Source organism: Gymnogyps californianus, chromosome 18, assembly GCF_018139145.2.
Source record: "Gymnogyps californianus isolate 813 chromosome 18, ASM1813914v2, whole genome shotgun sequence".
In the NCBI taxonomy this organism is placed as follows: Eukaryota; Metazoa; Chordata; class Aves; order Accipitriformes; family Cathartidae; genus Gymnogyps; species Gymnogyps californianus.
The window spans coordinates 2,788,770-2,807,034 of NC_059488.1; the positions used below are offsets into that span (position 1 = coordinate 2,788,770).

At 62.1% G+C, this 18,265-nt stretch overlaps 1 protein-coding gene across 1 annotated transcript in view; it reads right to left on the reverse strand.

Annotated features, from left to right (window-relative positions):
• NIBAN2 (niban apoptosis regulator 2) overlaps nt 1-8,759 on the reverse strand; it is a 31,324-nt gene extending 22,565 nt beyond the window's left edge. Inside the window, exon 1 of the mRNA XM_050908012.1 lies at nt 8,700-8,759. Within this exon, the coding sequence (XP_050763969.1) occupies nt 8,700-8,754 (55 nt within the window). The 5' untranslated portion in view covers nt 8,755-8,759. The remainder of the gene's footprint in view (nt 1-8,699) is intronic.
• Nucleotides 8,760-18,265: the final 9,506 nt, after the last annotated feature.

The window sequence follows — 18,265 nt, forward strand, 5'->3', positions numbered from 1 at the left end:
GGAATATTTTCAGCTCCAAATCAGCTCAGAGGCATGGTCCAGATCGAAAGGGGACACATCCTGCCACTCCCTCGCCAGCAGCCCCGTGCAGCTCCGCAGCCAGCAGTGCCGGGGATGAGCCGAGTGGCCGGCTGCCCTCTGACTCACGCCGTTGTGGGGAAGGGTGGGCAGGATGGGGGCTGAGCAGCAGGAAGGGATGAGGCAGCGGAGCCTTGGAGGAGAAACCAGATGGGCCCTGGCCTGAACCAGTTTGTCCTCTCTCGCCCTGCCTTTGCCGTGCACAGCTCTGCCCCCGGATGAGTCAGAAGCACCCGCAGTGCCAGCTTGGGGCTGGGGCACCCATCAGGGACGTGGCTCTCCGCTTTGCCGCCTGCAAGGTGCACCCTTCACCCGCACCCAGCACCCTGTGGCATCCCCCATCTCGACTGCTGGCAGCACCCCGTGTCCCCGGGGATGTGCCCAGAGATGCTCCCAGGGGGGGTCTGTGCCCACCATGGCAGCACCCACCCAGTTTCCCAGCGCCGCGCCCAGCCGCGGTGGTTGCACAACGCCGCTCCCCTCCCAGCCCAGAGCAAACAAACCTGCCGAAGCGGAGCCGTGCCCGGCGCGGCCGCAGGAGGATCTAAAGCAGACCACGAAATCCACGGGGCCGAAAACGAAGCAGTGCATTCAGCAGCGGCTCCTCAGCCTAGGAACAGCCGAAAAACCCCGACGGCGCTCTCGACCATGCTTCGGACACCCTTCACCCACTGCTCCTGCTCCCCAATCCCAACCATGAAGCCGGACTCAGCCCGCTGCATCAGCCCCACTCCCACGGCTCGGGGCCGCATCCAGCCCAGCGGACGAGGGATTAGCGTCCGGCTACGTGCCGGCGGGTGTTTTTCTATGGAGTGGATGCCGGTCTCCTGCTGCTCCCCGGGAACAAGGCTGCTGTGGGGCTGCGTGCGAGGAATGTGCATGTGAATAACAAACAGCGTTCGGGGCCTTTGAACATCTCCGGAGAAGCTGGTCAGGGCTGGACTGAGCCCAGCATGTCTGCCCTGAACCTCCCTGCCCAAACAGCATCTGAGGGATGGGGGCAGGAGGAGATCCCCTCCTACCCACCCAGCCCTGCCTGACCCAGGCAAGACCCTCCTGCCCCATCCCTTCCCCTTTGAGCAGCCTTGCCTTCAGGGTGATGCTCCAAAGCCATGGGGCGCAGGTGCCCACACAGGCACCCCAGCTGGGCTAAACCCACCCCGGCCCAAAGTGCCACCTGCCCGGTGGGCACAGGGACCAGGTTCAAGCCCACCAGAAGAGGGGATTGCACTCACAGGACAGTCAGGATACGTCCCACGGGCAGGGAGGTGGCTGTGTGGAGATAAAGCATCCCTGTGGAGCAGCTTGGCTCAAGCTGGATACTATCCCCCAGACCCTGTGCTGGACCAAGACCCACTGCCCTCATCCTGGCTGCAGTCACATCACCCCCCATGTCCCTTGTCCCCCAGGGTCCCACCAGCTGGAGAAGAGCTACCAACCCTTTGGTGCTCACTCCACAGCGGGTGCTGCCCTGCAGCAGGGTGGGACCCAGCATCACCCCTCCCCAGATAAGGTCCTGCTCATCCACCAGCACCGGCCCGGCAGCATTGCATCTGCTCCAGCGTGGTGCAACCCTCACCGCAGCTGAGTCAATGCCGGGTCACAGGCAGTGCCGCTGTGGGGTGGTGCACCAGCAGCAGCGTCCTTCGGGCACCCACGTGGGGCCCCGCGGCACCTGGGAGCTGTGGGACCAGGGGGTCCCCAAGGCAAAGGGGCCAGATCAAACTTGGGCATCTCCAGGTCTCTCATGCTCCTGGTGTCGGGGACAGCAGGGGGTGGGTGGTCCTTGCTCTGGGATGTCCCAGCAAACGCTTCTGTGCTCAGCAGGGGACGAGCAGCCAGTCCCCTCATGCCCCCCTCCCCGTGCCCAGCCCCAGGGAGGGAGCTGAACCTGGCACGCTCTCCCTCCGCCAAGTTGGCCAGTGCCAGTGGGAAACCCAATCCAGCACCATGGGAGGAGACCAAACAAAGACTTTTATGTACATCCAAAAAAAAAAAAAAAAAGCCAAGAGGTATTTGAACAAAACAGCACTGAGCCTGTTCTGGGCTCTGCCGCAGGCCCTGTGCTGGGGGGGTTCCTGTGCCCGGCTCCTCCGCGAGGCCGGGGCAGGACAGAGGGTCTCCACCTGCCCCGCAGTGCCCGTCCCGCACCATGCCCCCCACGCCTGCTCCGTCCTCCCCACAGAGGGTGATGCCCCGGCCAAGGGTGGCCATGGGCTCAGTGTCTCCCATGGCCGAGGAGGCTCCAGAAGCACCATGGCCCCTGGTGAACCATGGACACCCCGGGCTGGTGGGCACCTGCCCCGTGGGGCTGGCAGCCAGCGCCCAGTGGCACAGAGCATCACCAGTATCTTCCTTGCTGCAGGAGGGTGGGCAGCAGCCGGCAGAGCAAAGCGGCTCCTAGGCAGAGGGAAGGCAGGGATGTTCCCAAAGCAGAGACGTTCCCAAGGCAGGGATGTTCCCAATGTGAAGACGTTCCCAAGGCAAGGCTCTGTCCTGGTCTCAGGTGATGCCCTGTATGCATTGGGAGCAGAGGAAGGGGCTCAGGATGCTTCCCATGGCTGAGCCACCACTGCTTTGGGTGCCTGGGAGCGGGCAGCCCCGCTCTCCTACCCCACGCAGCGGCACTGAGGTCACCCAACTTTGGGGCACATCCCTTCACGCAGGGAAACCCCCCAAGGGGCACCACGCCTAGCGCTGAGCCAAGCTGGCAGAGGCAGGGAGCCAGGACAAGCATCCCATGCCCGAGGAGCCACCAACGTAGCAGGAGGGGAGGGAGATCCTGCCCCAGGTCCCCTGCCAGCTCCAGGGCAGAGCGTCCCATCCATCCCTGCTGCATGGGGACGTCCCATCCTGGGGACTCCAATAGCAGAGGGGTTCGAGCCCCGCAGAGCAGGGCTGGGAGCCCAGCTGCAGGCAGGGGCAGATCCCTGCCGGGGAAGGGCAGGAGGGCACAGAGAAGGGCACCATGCTCTACCAGCCAGATCCGGGACCCACACCGAACACCACTGCCCTTTCCCTTTGAAAAGGGGGAAAAGGTGGAGTTCTACTCCTTCCTCCCCCTCCGGTCCAGGAGGCTGGGAGGAAATCTGCTTGCAACGAGCGGCTCTGCTCTGCCCCTTCCTCCCCTCCCGGCCCCCCTGGCCCCGGGCTCTCCACAGAGCTGGAGCGGGCACATCCAGGCACGGGGCAAGGCTGAGGGGCCAGGCAGGGGCTGGGGAGGGGGCACAGCCGCTGCGTGGGGATCTCACGGCCGGGCACTGGCCGGGCTCCGGGGGCTGCAGCCCAAGGGTGAGGTGATGCAAACTGGGTGGTGGAACCAGACCTGGGTCCTGCAGGGGCAAAGCGGGTGCTCAGCCTCGTGCTGGAGAGCTGGTGCTCGCCTGCCTTCAATCCTCACCCCAGCAAGCTCCCATGGATAAGCACCCCTGGATCCCTCCAGCCCTTCTGCCTGCCGAAAAGCTCCAAGACGTGGAGCCCAGCGTCCTTGCGGTGTGGGAGGCGAGAGCCCCATCCTGCGAGCTGACAGCTTTCCAGCTTCACCCCATCTCCCGGCTCGTTGGGAGCAAGGGCAGGGCAGCTGCCAGCTGGGTTGGGAAATAAAGTCTGGTCGCAGGATGCTGTAAGAGGGATGGAAATGGGCTGGGTGGGTCTGACGCCGCTCCTTCCCCACGGGCTGGGACCAGGCTCCTGCCCACAAGGCCGGCTGCAGGGTCTGTCCATGGGACCCACCACCCATTGCATCCCCATGGACCAGGGCTGTCTGCAGGCCTAACCCTGGGCTCTTTCAGGGGCTGTTTCGGTGACTGTCCCCATGCCCACGTGGCACCTTTGCTGTTCCAAGCGTGGGGCTGGACCGGCAGTGCCATGGCCACAGCAGAGCCATGAGTGGAAGCCAGCAGCTTGTTGCAACCTGCCATGGGGCTCGGGCAGAGGGACAGGAGCCCATCGGTCCCTGGGAGGGTGGGATAGAGCTGATGGGGGTGTGCCAAGAGGCGCCGAGACTCCCTGGGCTCAGAGCCAGCCTCTGCAGCAATTTGGAGGCAGGAGGGAGGCAGAGGCTTGGGAAATCCCAGCTCTTGGCTGTGCTTCCCTTGCTGGGTCCCTGCAATGGGTTTAGGGGTGCCTGATACTGCAGTGGGGGGGGGTCCTGGTCTGCAGGGTGCTTTTCTCTCCCTGGGCTGACCCAAGGAGAGCTCTCAGCTGCAATGCCAGCTCTGCTCCCCCTGTCCCCAGCCCTTCTGCTCCCAGGCAGAGCAGGGATGCCCTCCATGCGTGCCCCAGCTTGCACAAGGCAAGGCCTTTGGAAAAGCCCTTGCTGGGGGAGGCAGGGAAAGCCCCCCCAGGAGGGAAGGCAGGCTCTGCCCCGGGGCTGAGCACAGGCAGGGCCGGGAGGGCTCCCACCTCCTGCCCGTGTGGGAAGGCCACCGGCACAAGAGGCCCCCGCAGCCGGTGATGTCCCCTGCCCCAACACGCCGGCTCCGAGCGAGCCCCGTGCCCCAACACGACGGCTGTGGGTAAGCCTCGGCTTGCCAGAACCAGCCTTTCCCCGCTGGCAGGGAGCCCTGACATGCCAGGGGAGTTATTTATTTCACGATGAAAGAAGACACACACTTCGTTACGAGAAACCACTTCACATCTCCAGCACGCTGCAGCACTGATCCCTCAGAGCCTCCCTGCATCGCTCTTGCCCCGGGGCAGGGTGAGGGTTTCAGCCTCAAGACCAACCCCAGCGCCCATCACCAGCAGCCACCGCCTCCCGCACCGACTGGAGCTGATCTGCGGCCAAGGCTAGGAAATGAGTGTCGCGCTTAAGGAAGCCACGGCAAACCTCTTCCCGCTGCCGGCAACCTCCCCCTCTGCGGCACACCGCAGCCAGGCGCCTTTTGGCATTTGCCAGGCACCTCTGGACCCGACCCCGCAGCCCGTCCCGTCAGCACCCAGCCTGCCGGCAGGAGAAGGATGCTCCTCGGCAGCATCGGGGATACGCAGCCACCGATGCCCGACAAGGCTCATTGGAGAGGAAAGGCTGCGGGTCTGGCACCGGGGGTGAGGCTTGGTGTCACCTCTGCCACCGTTGCGTGGGCTGGTGTCTGTAGGAAGTTCCACCCCAAATTAACAGCAGGTTTATTCAGCAATTAACGGGCTGGCGACTCCTGGGAGATGCCAGAACAAGGTGTGAACTTCCAGGGACCCTCCCTACGCTGCCGCCCACCTCCCCATCCTTCCAGCCGCGGAGGCACCCGCAGCTCCCACTGCATCCCTGGGCTCTCCCACCCGCTGGGTGCCCGGGACCACCAGCCCTGAGGGGCAGAGCCACCCAGCTCCTACCAGCCATGCTCCACCTCACCCCCCTGGAGAAGGGGTCCATGGGGCTGGGACGCACTAGGGAAGGAGTTATTCCAGCACGAGGGAAGAGCTTCATCCAGCCCCTTGCTGAGGGCACCTATTGCCCTGGGCAGGAGGGGACACCATGCAAAAACCCACGGCACCCATCTCGGCTTTTCTGGGAGCCCTGGCAGGACACCCCATGCCTGCCACCCTTGTGTCCCCTAGGCGATGGTGGCCATGCTGGGCATCCTTGCGCAAGGAGGGGGAGCCAGTCCCTGCTCCAGCCTGCGGAGCAGGTCAGGAGCAACTCCCAACCCAGATTTGGGAGGAAGAGGAGGAGGAGGGCAGCTGGAGGGTGTTGACAAACAAGCTGGGTGACTCAGGCCAGGATGATGTCCGAAGCAGGGCGGCAGAAGGAAGCACTTACTGGTCGTAGAGACCCTAGAGAAAGGGATGCAGGAGCTGCAGGCAGCACTGTTTGCAAACCACCCCGGTGTAGATCACACCCCCCGGGCTGCCCTGTCAGCCCCCGCGCAGCGGGGCATCCCCGGTGCTGGCAGGGATGCTGCCTGCACGCCTGCTCAGGCAGCAGGAGAGCGTCCAGCCCCACCAGCACCACCAGTGGGAGAAAAGACCCTGGTCCTGAGCCACCAACACACAAGTCACATGCGTGTGGCTCGTGACCTCCGGGAGATGTTGGCATCAGCCTCACCGCAGCCACCGCCACGTGGGCTGGGACACGGCATGGGACCTTCACAGCACGGCTTTGATGGCAGAGGTCCCGATGCAGAGGGACCATGCCATGCATGGCATGGGAAGGCTTTTGCCATCTCCCTCCTGCCTTTAACCCATCTGCAGTGCTCAGAGCTCTGCTCCCAGCAGGGGGGAAGGATCTGGCCCAGGCTCTCACCATCTCCCCACAGACCCAGGGCTTGCTGCGTGCCCAGCCGGTGCAGTTCTACTGGTGTAAGGGGGCTACAGCCACAGGAAGCATTGCCAAGCCCAGAGAGCTCCCGTCCCTGTTGCAATTAGGGGTCACATCAGCCTGGGCAGCTCCTCTGAACTCCTGAAAGTTGGGAGGACACTGGGAAAAGTTGCTTGGAGAGGGGATGGACCCCTCCTCGGGTGCCGGCAGGAGCAGCGGCAGCGGAGAACAGGCCGAACTAGGCAGGAAAACCCAGAGTTTTCCCCGCCGCGTTGCTTTGCATGCCTGACAGCAAGTCGTGCCTTGCCTGCTGGGTTACGGCCCCTCCCAGTTCTGGGGGCTTTTCACCCAGCAAGGAGCCTGGGCGGAAAGCGGAGAGGTGCTTAGCGAACCCAGTGGGCTCCAGTCTCTCCCAGGGAGGTGTCCCAGCACATGTGTGAGTCCCCCCTACTCAGCCCAACCCTTCAGAGCTGCAGCATGGCACAGGACATGTACCAGCCCAATCTCCATAATCGTATTTCACAGGAATCCTGTTTTCCCCATGAAAACTCATCTACAGCCCCCGACCCCCCTGACCATGGGCTGAAACCCCCCGGTGTAACAGCTCAGTCCCTGCCAGGGTGCAACCATCCAGCCTGGCCTTGCAAACACCTAATTTCTGGCCCAGCAGAGACACATTCCTGCATAGGAAACCCAGCTGGGCTTTTCCTTGTTGTTCTTTAGGATTAAGATCACAGGGCTTGGACAGGGAGCTAACTCTGTACGGAGAGCCAGTAAGTTAAAGGGAGATTTGGGATGTGCTTTGGACCCGAACATGCTGAGGTGGGCAGCCGTGCGCAGACCCGAGCCCGTGCAGCCTCATGCATCAGCCGCGTCGAGCTTTAACTATGCAACACGAAAACCCCACAGCGCTTTACAAGCTCTCCTTCAAAGCTCGAAAACCTGCTGGCATCCTGCTGAGCCGCATACCACGTAAGCATTCCTGCCAGCCGGCCCAGGACGGCGGGGCCTGGCAAGGCGGATGGGCTCCACTATACACTGCGAGACATCGAGTCCTACCGCGGCAGCTGTACCACGCTGCTCCATCAGTGCCAGACCCACAGCAGCTTTTTCCCCAAAGCCCTTGGGGAAAAAGGACTTCAGAGCCTCTCCCGTGGCTTTATGGCAGAGATGGAGGAAAGCTACAGCAGAGCCACTTCCAAAACCCCAGTGCTCCCCGAGCCCTTGAGCTCTCTGCAAGGCACACACAAGGTCCAGCACGAAGCCACACTCCTCCGTGCCACACGACTAGGTGCGGCTTCACGGGAGGGTTGCTTAACCCAGCAGAGAGGAGGGTTTTTCAGCCTGGGGAGCTGAAACCAAAGCCGGAGCATGAAAGGGCTCGGAGGTCAAGTCCTGCCTGCTCGGGAGCCCGGGGAGCGAAGTGCCCGCATCACAAGTGACGCAAGGCAGCTCGGCGGGGGGGCACAGCACCCCGACTGAGGAGTGACCCCACTTACGGGGGTCAAGTAAGTCACCGCAGGCACCAATTAGCAGCCCTGCCCCCCCGCCACCGCCCTCCCGGCCATCGCTTCGCACAAAACCGTGCCTGTACAGAAGCCGTAATCCCACGTCCAGCGATTCCCAGGCAGCACTGACCAGACATCCTGCGCCGGGGGCAGAGGCGCTGCCGGGCAGTCACCCCGGGACGGCTGGGCTCTCAATAACCACATTGTCACCCTTCCCCATCCCACAGCAGTGGGGGGGGACGGGGGACTGCTGTGTCCTGCCTGTGCAGGCCTGGGGCATCCCAGGGGTACCGCAGGGGTGCAGCCAGTCCTTCCCCCCACCTCAGAGCCCTTGGGGCAGCTTCTCTAGGGATCCCCCAGCACAGCGAAGGGGGAGAAAGTTCATCTGCCAGACCAGCCCCAGCAAACCCCATGCTGACAGTGGTTTCCCTGCACAGGACCCGGCTTGCCAGCATCTCCCCGGAGCCCAGCTCCCCCGCTTCCCTCCCCACAGCCCGGGGAAGCTCAGCGCATGAACAAGCGCCCCGGTCCCCGGAGCCAACACAAACACCCCCGGCACAACCCAGCCTTTCATTTGGGAGGCAGACAGGCACCTCGGGTGCCCCCCACCCCGCCCCGGGCTGTGCCCAGCCAAGGGGACAGGCAAAAACACAGGGAAACTGCAACGTGGTGGAAAGAAAAAAAAAAACAAGAAGTTTAAAGTCCGGGAGAGAGGGGAAGCGCAGGCGGGGAGGGGGGGGGTTCCCTGGAACACGGTGGGTGGGTGGGTGTCCCCCGCCCCAACTCGGATTGAAGAGAGGGATGGGGAGAGCCCGGCTGGCATAAGGGGGAGCGGGGGAAGCGCGCCGGGAGCTCACCCGCGATGTGCTGGCGGCGACCCTCGTCCAGGTGCGTGGAGACCACATCTCCCATGGCGAGCGGAGCCGGGCCGGGGCGGGCGGCGGCGGCAGGAGGAGGGAGGAGGAGGAGGAGAAGAAGAAGGAGGAGGAGGAGGAGGAGGAGGAGGAAGGCAGCGCTCGGGGCGGTCAGGCAGCGCGGCGCCCCATGGCAGCCCCAGCTCCGCCGGCCTCCGCCGGCCACTCCCCCCGCGCCGCCCCGCCGCAGCCGCGCCAGCGCCCCGGGGCCGCGCAGCGCCCGCCGTCCCCGGCCTCTGCGTGTGCGTGTGTGTGTGTGCCTGCGTGTCCCTCCTCTTTGTAATTAGCCGCTCTAATTTGCTCGCTGGGGGATGGGGGAGAGGCTCAAGGAGAGCGGTTGTGCCGCCCCAACGGGCTGCCCCCCCCCCGGGGTGCGCTGGGTGCTGGGAAGCGCCTCAGCCCGGCGTTAATCCCTGCACGGCATGGCCGTGCCCCCCGCCGCACACACTGCAGGGACCCACGCCAGCTCCCGCGGCTGCTGGCGCCAGGGAAACCGGCTGTGTCTTGGCACCGGCCTCCTCCGCTCCTGACATTGCTTCACGGGGCGATTGCAACACCCGCTCCTCCCTTTCTACCTGTGCGCTCACACCCAGGTCTTCGTCAGCCTCAGCCTTGAGCTCCTCTCAATGCCAAGGTGGAGGGCGGCCATGGGAGCCAGCCGGGCAGCGGGGCAGAGTGGGAGGCAGGCAAGGGACCCCTCTCCTTCCCCAGCCTCCGGGCAGCTCTCATCGTGCAGGAGAATGGGATGGAAAAACTCAAGTTGCCTTAAAACATTCTCCAGCCATAGATTTTGGACCAAGAGCTGTTTGGCCCCACTCTCCCAAGGTGGGGGAAGCTGGGAGGGGGCTGGCATCTCCCAGAACAACCAGCATCACCGGGGAGCTGGAGGGCACGCTCAGAGTGGGATACTAGAACCGGTAACACTCCACGAAAACAGCAAAATCCCCTCGCACACACTCTGCCGGGGCTGAAAATTGCCTGGCCGGATCCATGGGGAGCTGCTGGGTGACGGGTGAGCTCCCAGGCCGGGGCTGCTCGACCACGGAGGGAAGCAGCCGGGGCTGGGGAGCTGAAGGAAGCAGTGGAAAAGCTCCTCCTTCCTCTGCTGTTGCTGCAGCTCCTCTCCTGAGAGCAACAGGCGGAAACAGCCTTTGCAGGATCCTCTGCGCGCTGCCTGGGCAGGATCCGGCCGGAGGAAAGGCCTTGCCTGCATCGTTCCCAGAACTCTGGGCACAGCGAGCAGCTGGGGTGTGACCAAGGGAGGAAGAGGAGGAGGAAGGGGGAGGACGTGGCGGCGTGGCCAGAAAGTTCAAGCCGTTCCCAGCTGCAGGGCGGCTCTGGGGAGTCGCTGCCGAGGTGGATCCATGCCTTGGGATCCTTGGGATCGCTCCGGTCCCCGGATGCTTCCAGACCACTGGGAACCTGGGCTGGGCTGGGCAAAGCTCAGCTCAACCGTGGCCAGGTTGCTTGGCTAGGTCCAGGCCAGCCGGCGTGGAAACGGCTCTGGTGGTGTGCCGTGAGTTTTTTCCTGGGCTGGACTGTTTACCCGGTGGCGGGAGGGAGGAGTGGAGGTGGCCAGCCTTGGAGCGAGGCATCCTGTTTATCCTGCCTGAAATAGCTCTTCTCGGCCAGCCACAGGCTGCCAGGCTGGGGAGGGGGACGGGAGGCTGCTCACACCTCTCCCTGCCTGCTGCCACCAGCCCTGCCCTGAAATGGTGCCCACCACTCGCCTGGCACAGCCGGCGGGGATGACCGGGAGCTCCTTCCCCCCGCCGTGCCGGGATGCTGCCACCCTGGGGCCAAGCATCCTCCTGAGTGGGGAGGGATGCGGGTGCTCCCACGCCAGGCCAGGCTCTGCTAAAGCCAAACACTCAACACGAGGCCAAAGAACATCAGGACATCGACTGGCATCCAGATGCCACCCTGCATCTGCCCCAGCACCCGCGGGAGCGAGGGTGGCTGGGTCTGGGCTGCGGCCGGGGGCTGCTGGGGCTGGGGTATGCCCTGGGCTGGGCTCATCCCGCGAGGATGCGCACCACACATCGGCCCTTTCCATCTTGACGTGTTTCTTACCCTGCAAGTCATTTCAAAGGGAAAATCGTTTCAAAGCTGAAATATTCACCTTTTTCTCTTTGCAATGCCCCATAAGAAGGCTTTACCCTTAGCAGCGGGCTTGTTTGCAGTTTGCCTGGCCAAAACGCCGTTGAAATCAAGGGATTCTCGTGGGAAATTTAGCTACAGCGAAATCTCATTTCCAATAGAAAATTGTTCCACTAGAGGCTTTTAAACGCTTTCCCCAGCGCTGATCCCCGAGGAGTCTGGCTCTGAATTCATTTGAACGTCTGCCGTAGTTGGGTGATGGTATTTAAAAGGTGGGGAAAATGCATCCACCTCCCTCAAATGGAAAAAAAATGTGAATATCTACCCACGGTAATAACTTCATTATTAGAAACCAAGTTTCATTCCTTTAAAAGAAGCAATGTATGGAATATGATTTAGGCAGTGCACACACAGTCTTGCTATATAGACCAAGTAAGTGGTATAAAAACCTTATTTTTGAAAAATCAATCCACGTAAGCACTGGAGCACTACATACTGAGTCATTACCTGTCTCTCTTGCCCACTGACGTATTTCTTAAATTAAAAAAAAAACCCTAATTAAAAGGTAAAAAATAGAGAGCATTGATATTGTTCATTTGCAAACAGGAAGGTTATATTTGTGGCATGCAGAAATAGCGTGTCAACAGAGACTGGAGGCCGTAACGCAGACACAGAGGCCACTTCTGGGGCTTGAAAAACCACCTGAAGATGAGCACGACATCCCGGCACCGTTAGTCAGCACCGTGCGGTGACGCAGCGCCGAGCTTTTGCCACACGCTGGCTGGTGGCAGAGACAGGCTCAGCTGCTAAAGCTTGGGAGGGGGGAAAGTAAAGGAGTCATGAAGGGTTTTGTCATGATAGGAGGCGTTTGGAAGCTCAGAGCTCAGCAGTGACATCACGTTGAGCACTTCTCAATGTATTCCCACGTGGCCATGTGCAGAGGAGATTGTCCCCGACGCGGTCCTGGTCAAGGTTTCTTCCATCCCTGCTGCACTGCTGGGTGCCCGAGGAGGATGGGGACAGGGATGAGGATGGGAACGGTTTGTCCTTCCTCTCCTGCTGCCAGTTTCTGGGAGCCGCACAGGGCAAAGCCCAGCCTGGCCCTGCTCAAGCACTGAGCCCGTCCCGCCGTGGCTGGGCAAGGGGTGCAGACACAGCCCCCCACTGCTCTCCTGCCTCCCCTCCTGGCCCCATCCTTCCCGAGGATATCTTTAACTACAGCCCCCTTTGCCCTGCCTGTGTGCAAGGGAGGCTCACTTCTCTGGCACAGAGACAGGCAGCAGCGCAGGCAGCAGCGCCTGCCTGCCAGCTCAGGCATCGCCCCGCTCTCCTTCCCCGCATCCCTCTGCGAAGGCATCTACTCCGGGTGACACCGCTGCTGAGGCTGGAGCTGAGCCCCGCTGGGTTCAGGAGCCCTCGGCAGCCCTGAGCAGAGGGAAACCAAACGCAGCAGCTCCTGCACCGCAGTTGATGCTCAAATGGTTTTATCAAGCCCGGCCCCGTGTCTGCCCCACATGCTGGGGCTGCAAGCAGACCCAGCACAGACGTCCCTCCCGTTACAGACAGTGCGGATATGGAGTTTTTAAAAAATTACACTGTGATAAAGTCTAATCATCCCAGCTAATTACATCTCACTAAACAGATGGAAGTAATGCTTATCTGCCTGGAGCTGGCTGAACTACCCTAGCTTCGAAATGAAGGATTTCCCTCTGAATACAGCCTAGGAGAATAAATGCTCTCACGGTTTCAGGCAGCTGCCTGGGACCGTGGTGATGGCAGCAGCGATCTGAGATAGTCCCCAAATCAGCAAAGCCCTCAAAGTGTGTGTGAAGCCTGAGGCTGGTGCAGAAGTCCACCATGATGAGCAAAGTACTCCAAACCTCTCCTTCACCCTCCCGGGGACCCAGCATGTCTCTTGGGCGATCCTGATGCCCCAGTCCGTGTCCATGAGGGAGCATTTTAAAAAGTGAAGTTGGTTATTTGGGATATTTTTATGCTCACAGCAGTCAAACCAAGCCTGCCAGGATCTGTGTGCTCAGCTCCCTGCCCCTCCTGCCCCTTCAGCTGGTCCCCCTGGATTCGGTACCCGCGGGGAGGATCACCCGTGCCTTGCTCCCCTTGGATTTTCCATGCAGTCATTACCACGGTGTAAAATCTGACCTCTTGGCAGCAAAAGTGGTTGATGCACCTGCAGAGCACCCAGAACAGGCTGTTCCCCATCACTTACCGCCTCCAGGACCTGCTGAATTCCCGCAACCACTAAACGCAGGAGTACGTTGCAGGATAAAGCTTTCAGCCCAGTAAATATTTATTTCCCTTTCTCTGACATAAGGAGCAATCAGCGGAGTTTTCCTTTCACCCTCATTGACCCTGGGACAAGGATCTGTTTCCACCTCAGCCGGATCACCGGGAAACCCGATCGCTTTGGGGGAAGAGCCTGGGGGTGCTTGCAGGCAGGAGCTGCAGCCCCGGGGTTTCAGGGTGTCCCTTGCAAATAGAGCTGCATGCATTTCTCTGGTGGCCCTGGCAGCCAGCGCAGCTGGGCTCAGGTCCCCATCCATGGGGGGACGGCCACATGCAAACCCACCCAGGGTCACCTCTAAGGCCTCGGAGGTGAATCAGACATGTCCTTGTTAAGGGACTCTGCTGCGGCATGGGATCTGAGCAAGCCAAGGTCGGGCAGGAGGAAAAAGCACCCGGCAAACAAGGGTGTGAACATGTCCTCCTGCTCGTGCGCTGGGGGCTGCTCGCCTTCACAGGAACTGGTCTTGGTGCAATTAACAGCTGTATAATTGCAGCAGTAAAACTTCCTTCTGCTGATAAAGCTGACGGCAACTCTGCCCGGCCCTGCGGAGCCACAGTGCCGTGCCCGTGGCTCCGGGGACGGGCCCCGTGGGTTGTTGCACCTTCAGTCCCACTGACTCCAGCAGGATTTGCTGTGCCGGAGCAGCGCTCCGAGATAACAAGGTGATTAAGCAGTGCTGAATCAGGCCTGCCTCGACCCCGACTTTTGCTGAATCAAGGCTGGAGCCGGGGCAGGATCAATAACCTCCAGCCCCAGCTCCAGCCTGAGCATGGAGCCTCTGCCCAGAGGGATGGAGAGGACCGGCTCCAAGCCTGGCCTTGGCTGGGCAGCAACTCGGGACCCTGCAAAAAAACCACAAGCCAGTCCCACGGGGCTGTGGCAGGCAGCACAAGGGTCGGGGTGTGCCCGGGAGGGTCACCCCCACCCACACACCCCCGTGGGTGAGCACCCACCCCACCTGCGAGCGCCCCGCTGCAGGGAGGGGGACCAGCAGGGCCGGGGGAGCGCAGCCCCCCGGGATTGCAGAGGGCACGGGTGGAGGAGGGTGGCTCATGTGGATCACCATTCCCCTCTGCTGGTCGGGACTGGGATAACTGGTCGCCGCCAGCCAGGCCTTGGCAGGGAGCCGGGGCCGGCCCGGTGCAGCCTGAGGAGGGTGCGACAGCCCGGCTGCCCCGGCACCGGCACCGGCACGGGGACTGGCAGCGGCACGGGGCGTGGGAACGGGCATGGGCATGGGCATGGGCACGGGCATGGCATGGGCATGGCAGACAGCCTATCTGCCTTGGGCAGCGGCACCAACATGGGCAGAGGGTGTGGGAACGGGCACTGGCACCGGCATGGGCACGGGCACCAGCATGGGCATGGGGTACTGGCACCAGCATGGGCACCGGGATGAGCACAGGGTATGGGCATGGGCACCAGCACGGCATGGGACATGGGAACGTGCACCGGCATGGGGCATGTTTGTGGGTACAAGGCGTGGGCACAGGACACAGGCATGGGATACGGGCGTGGGGATGGGAATGGGGCATGGGCACGGGGCATGGCATGGGCACAGGGTGCGTGGGCACGGGGCATGGCATGGGGCACGGGCAGTGCCTCCCCAGGCCCTCCAGCTGCTTGCAGACTGCTGTGGGGACCCAGGAGGGGCTGGGGGTTCTGCTAGCTGCCCGGCTTTCCCGAGGAGCCCATGCTGATGGGCACTGGACACCAATAAACACGTGAACAATAGTCTCAGCCCCTTTGTCTCCAGTGGCTATCGCTGGCGGCTATCCCTGGCGTGGATCAGGCCAGGATGCGGCCCTGGCTCTGCCCCTTGCTGTGGGATACTGTGAAGAGCGGTTTTCTGACCTGTGGGTTCTGCCCCACTTCCAAACCCTGGGCAGGGATGGGGCATCACCTCATGCAAGGCCTGGTGCTGGGTCACCGCAGCCACCGCTCCGCATTTGCACCGGGGAAAGGAAAAAAACCATACGTTTGAGCAATGATGAACAGCTGGAAATATTGGGAAAACTCAAAGCACAAAGCCTGGGCCCTGCTTGCACCCAGAGCAAGCACCTCTGCTCAGCCATCACCCCTCACTGCCTCCACCGAAAACACCGGACACTTGGAGATTATTAACCCCGAGCAGCTTCACCCCAGGCAGCTCAAGGGGACGAAAGCAATGGGTGACACTGTGCCCTCCCTGTCCCGGCAGCCACCTTCCCTTGGGACACGTTCCCGGCCCCAGGGTGAGTCATTTGGCTTTATCGTCACCAGTTTGCCTCTGCCTGCACTGAGGGTGGGGTGGAAGCGGCCTCCCTGTTTCACACCCCCTGACGATGGATGCATCCCCCAGCGGGATGAAGCCTGGGGGGGTTTCCCCCTCCCCGGGGCTCTGGAGGAGAGGACAGCCCCAGGGCTCACACAGTTTTGCAGAGATTCACCCTGCCTGCGAGCCAGCAGCCCCAGGGGCATCGGAGAGGGTCCAGGGATATGCTCACACTCTCCCACGACGGCTCTGTGGGTGCCCCTGAGCTCCCAAATGCACCCGGAGAGTGCCCGGTCCCCAGGGAAGGTGGGCAGGAGGTCAGCAGGAGCTGCTGGTGTTTCCCCCCAAGCCCCAGCCCCAGAACTCAGGGAGTTGCGGGACATCTCCATTTCTCCCAGTTAAACACATTTCCAGCATCTCAACAGTTTTCAACTGAACTTTTGGCTTTGAAAAAGCCCAGAGCGAGGCCTCCCAGCCCAGACGCCTTAGGAAAGAACCAGCAAGGAGGGATCAGGATGTGGCCCCAGGGCTGCTTGGGAAAGTGTCTCCCACATCAACTCTCCCTCGGTGCCACAGATGTCCTCAAGTTTGTCTTTCAGGAAAACCAGCTTCAGCCATCTCCCTCTGATTTCTTGACCCTGAGACCAGTCTCTTGTCTTGCCTCCCAGCTCCCTCCATTATTTAGGCAGGATTAAATCCCATGCCAATAGTCACTGCTCGCTGCAGAGGTCCCATTCGCCAGACCCAGCCACCTCGATTCACATCACTTGGACCAAAACAGCACAGGAGGGAGCGAGGGGAGCAGCCACCACCGCTCCCCATCCACCCTGATGTTCCTTCTCAGCCTTGCGGTGGAAAGGGGGGCGAGGAAATGCTGCTCCCCCTCCCTTACCTGTGCGGGGTGTCTCGCATGCATCGGGACCGCACTTGCTGTGGCTTGGCTGTGCTGGGGGGTCCGGGCTGCGTGGCTCCGGCTCCTCACCCGGAGCCCCTTGTATAGGAGGGAAAGGCTCCTGGTGGTCTCTAAGGGTCTAAGGCCTGCGGCCAACAGCCCATGGTCCCTGCTTGGAGGACCCACCATCCCAAGGCATCTTGCATCCCAGCAAATGCCTTCGAGTGGGAACCAGTCTCCAGCCCCCATCCAGCCCCAAAGCCAGCAGGCTCCTGGACGTCAGGACATGGGATTCCCGTATTTGATGGGGCCGAGCCCCTGCTGTGAGGAAGGCAGTGCCAAAGCATCTTTCCCGCAAGCAGCCCTTTCTCCACCCCACCCTCCACACGATGTTTCTGTCCCTGCCCTCCTGGCACTCACCTCCGAGGCCTCCATCCCCAGCCTGGCATCCCCAGCCTTTGCCCACGCAGCCTGCGGATCGGGACGGTCAAGGTTTGGTTGCTGATTTTTTGAATGAAGCAAGTGTCACCCTCTCTTTTCTTTATTTTTTCTGCCAGATGTGATGGATGCAAGAGATCCACCTGGCTGCTGGGGAGCTGAGTGTCCCTGAGGGCAGAGAGGGGGGGACACCGTGGGGACCCCCAGCAGACGGGTCCCGGCTCACCTGCGGCTCCGTACACGTGCTGTATTTTTGCCTACAGACGAGGGATGCTCGACCTGACCGGGAAGATTGACAGGGAGATGGAAAAGCAATATAAATACCTCGCTCTTAAATAGCCTGCTGGTATTTATATCCTGTGGTTGGCAGAGAGTCCGGCGGCTCTAACAAACTCAACTCCAGCTTATTTTTAAGGAAGCTTTGAAGAGGACAGATTTTAAAGCAAAGGATCGAGACGCATGACTGCCTGACCTGGGGCTGCTGGGGACCTACACGGCCGGGCCGGAGCATGGGCCCTTGTCACCCTGCCGTCCCTCCACACTCTCCTTTGCTGTCCTGTGTCCCCAGGCACCCCCTGTCCTGCCTCACCTCTAAGCAAGGGGGTGAACATTTATATGGCCATACATCTCTCTCTCTCTCTCTCTCTACCTGCGGGCACAGCCCGTCTCTGGAGCACTCTGCCGTTAGCTCAGGCTCTGTGCTAGCACTGCGCCGTTTCCCACCTCCTTTCCCATTTTTCCCTCTTCACCCCATCACACCCTGCCCAGGCTTAGAAGGGGGAGCACAGAAACACTCAAATTCCCTCGGCATGGCCCCGAGAGCCAGCCTGGGGGCCAACCGCAGTGGCTGGCAGCCCTGGCACACACCTCGCACCCCAGCCTGGAGGAAAAGCCACCCTCCCGCGGCAGCACCCAGGTGCGAGGAGCTGCCGTGCCAGGGGCTGGGCGAGCGCGCAGCCTTCGCCCCGAGATTTGCAGCCCCGGCTGTGCCCATCATGCGTGGGTGACCACGGGGTGTCTGCATCCCCTGCGTGGCGGGGGGAGATATTTTGCTGGAAAATAAGCCTGAGACACCATAGGACCCCTCCCCACTGCCCTCTCCGCTGTCCTGGGCAGGGCCTCTCCCCCAAGCAGATGCTGCAGCCCTGGGGGGGCAGGTTTCCTACAGCCCCATGGCGGGGGGAGAGGGGTGGGAGGCAGCGCTTGGCTTCGGTGCTGGCAAAATAAACCCGGAGGTGCAAGGCTGAGCCCTGGGGGCGCAGGGTGGGGGGGATGCTGGGTGCGGGGAGGGGGGATGCTGGGTGCGGGGGAAGGGGATGCTGGGTGCGGGGGAGGTTGCTGGGTGCGGGAGGGGGGGTTGCTGGGTGCGGGAGGGGGAGATGCTGGGTGCCGGGGGGGGATGCTGGGTGTGGGGAGGGGGGACGCTGGGTACGGGGGGGGTTGCTGGGTGCGGGAGGGGGGATGCTGCGTGCCGGGGGGGGGATGCTGGGTGCGTAGGGGGGATGCTGGGTGCGGGAGGG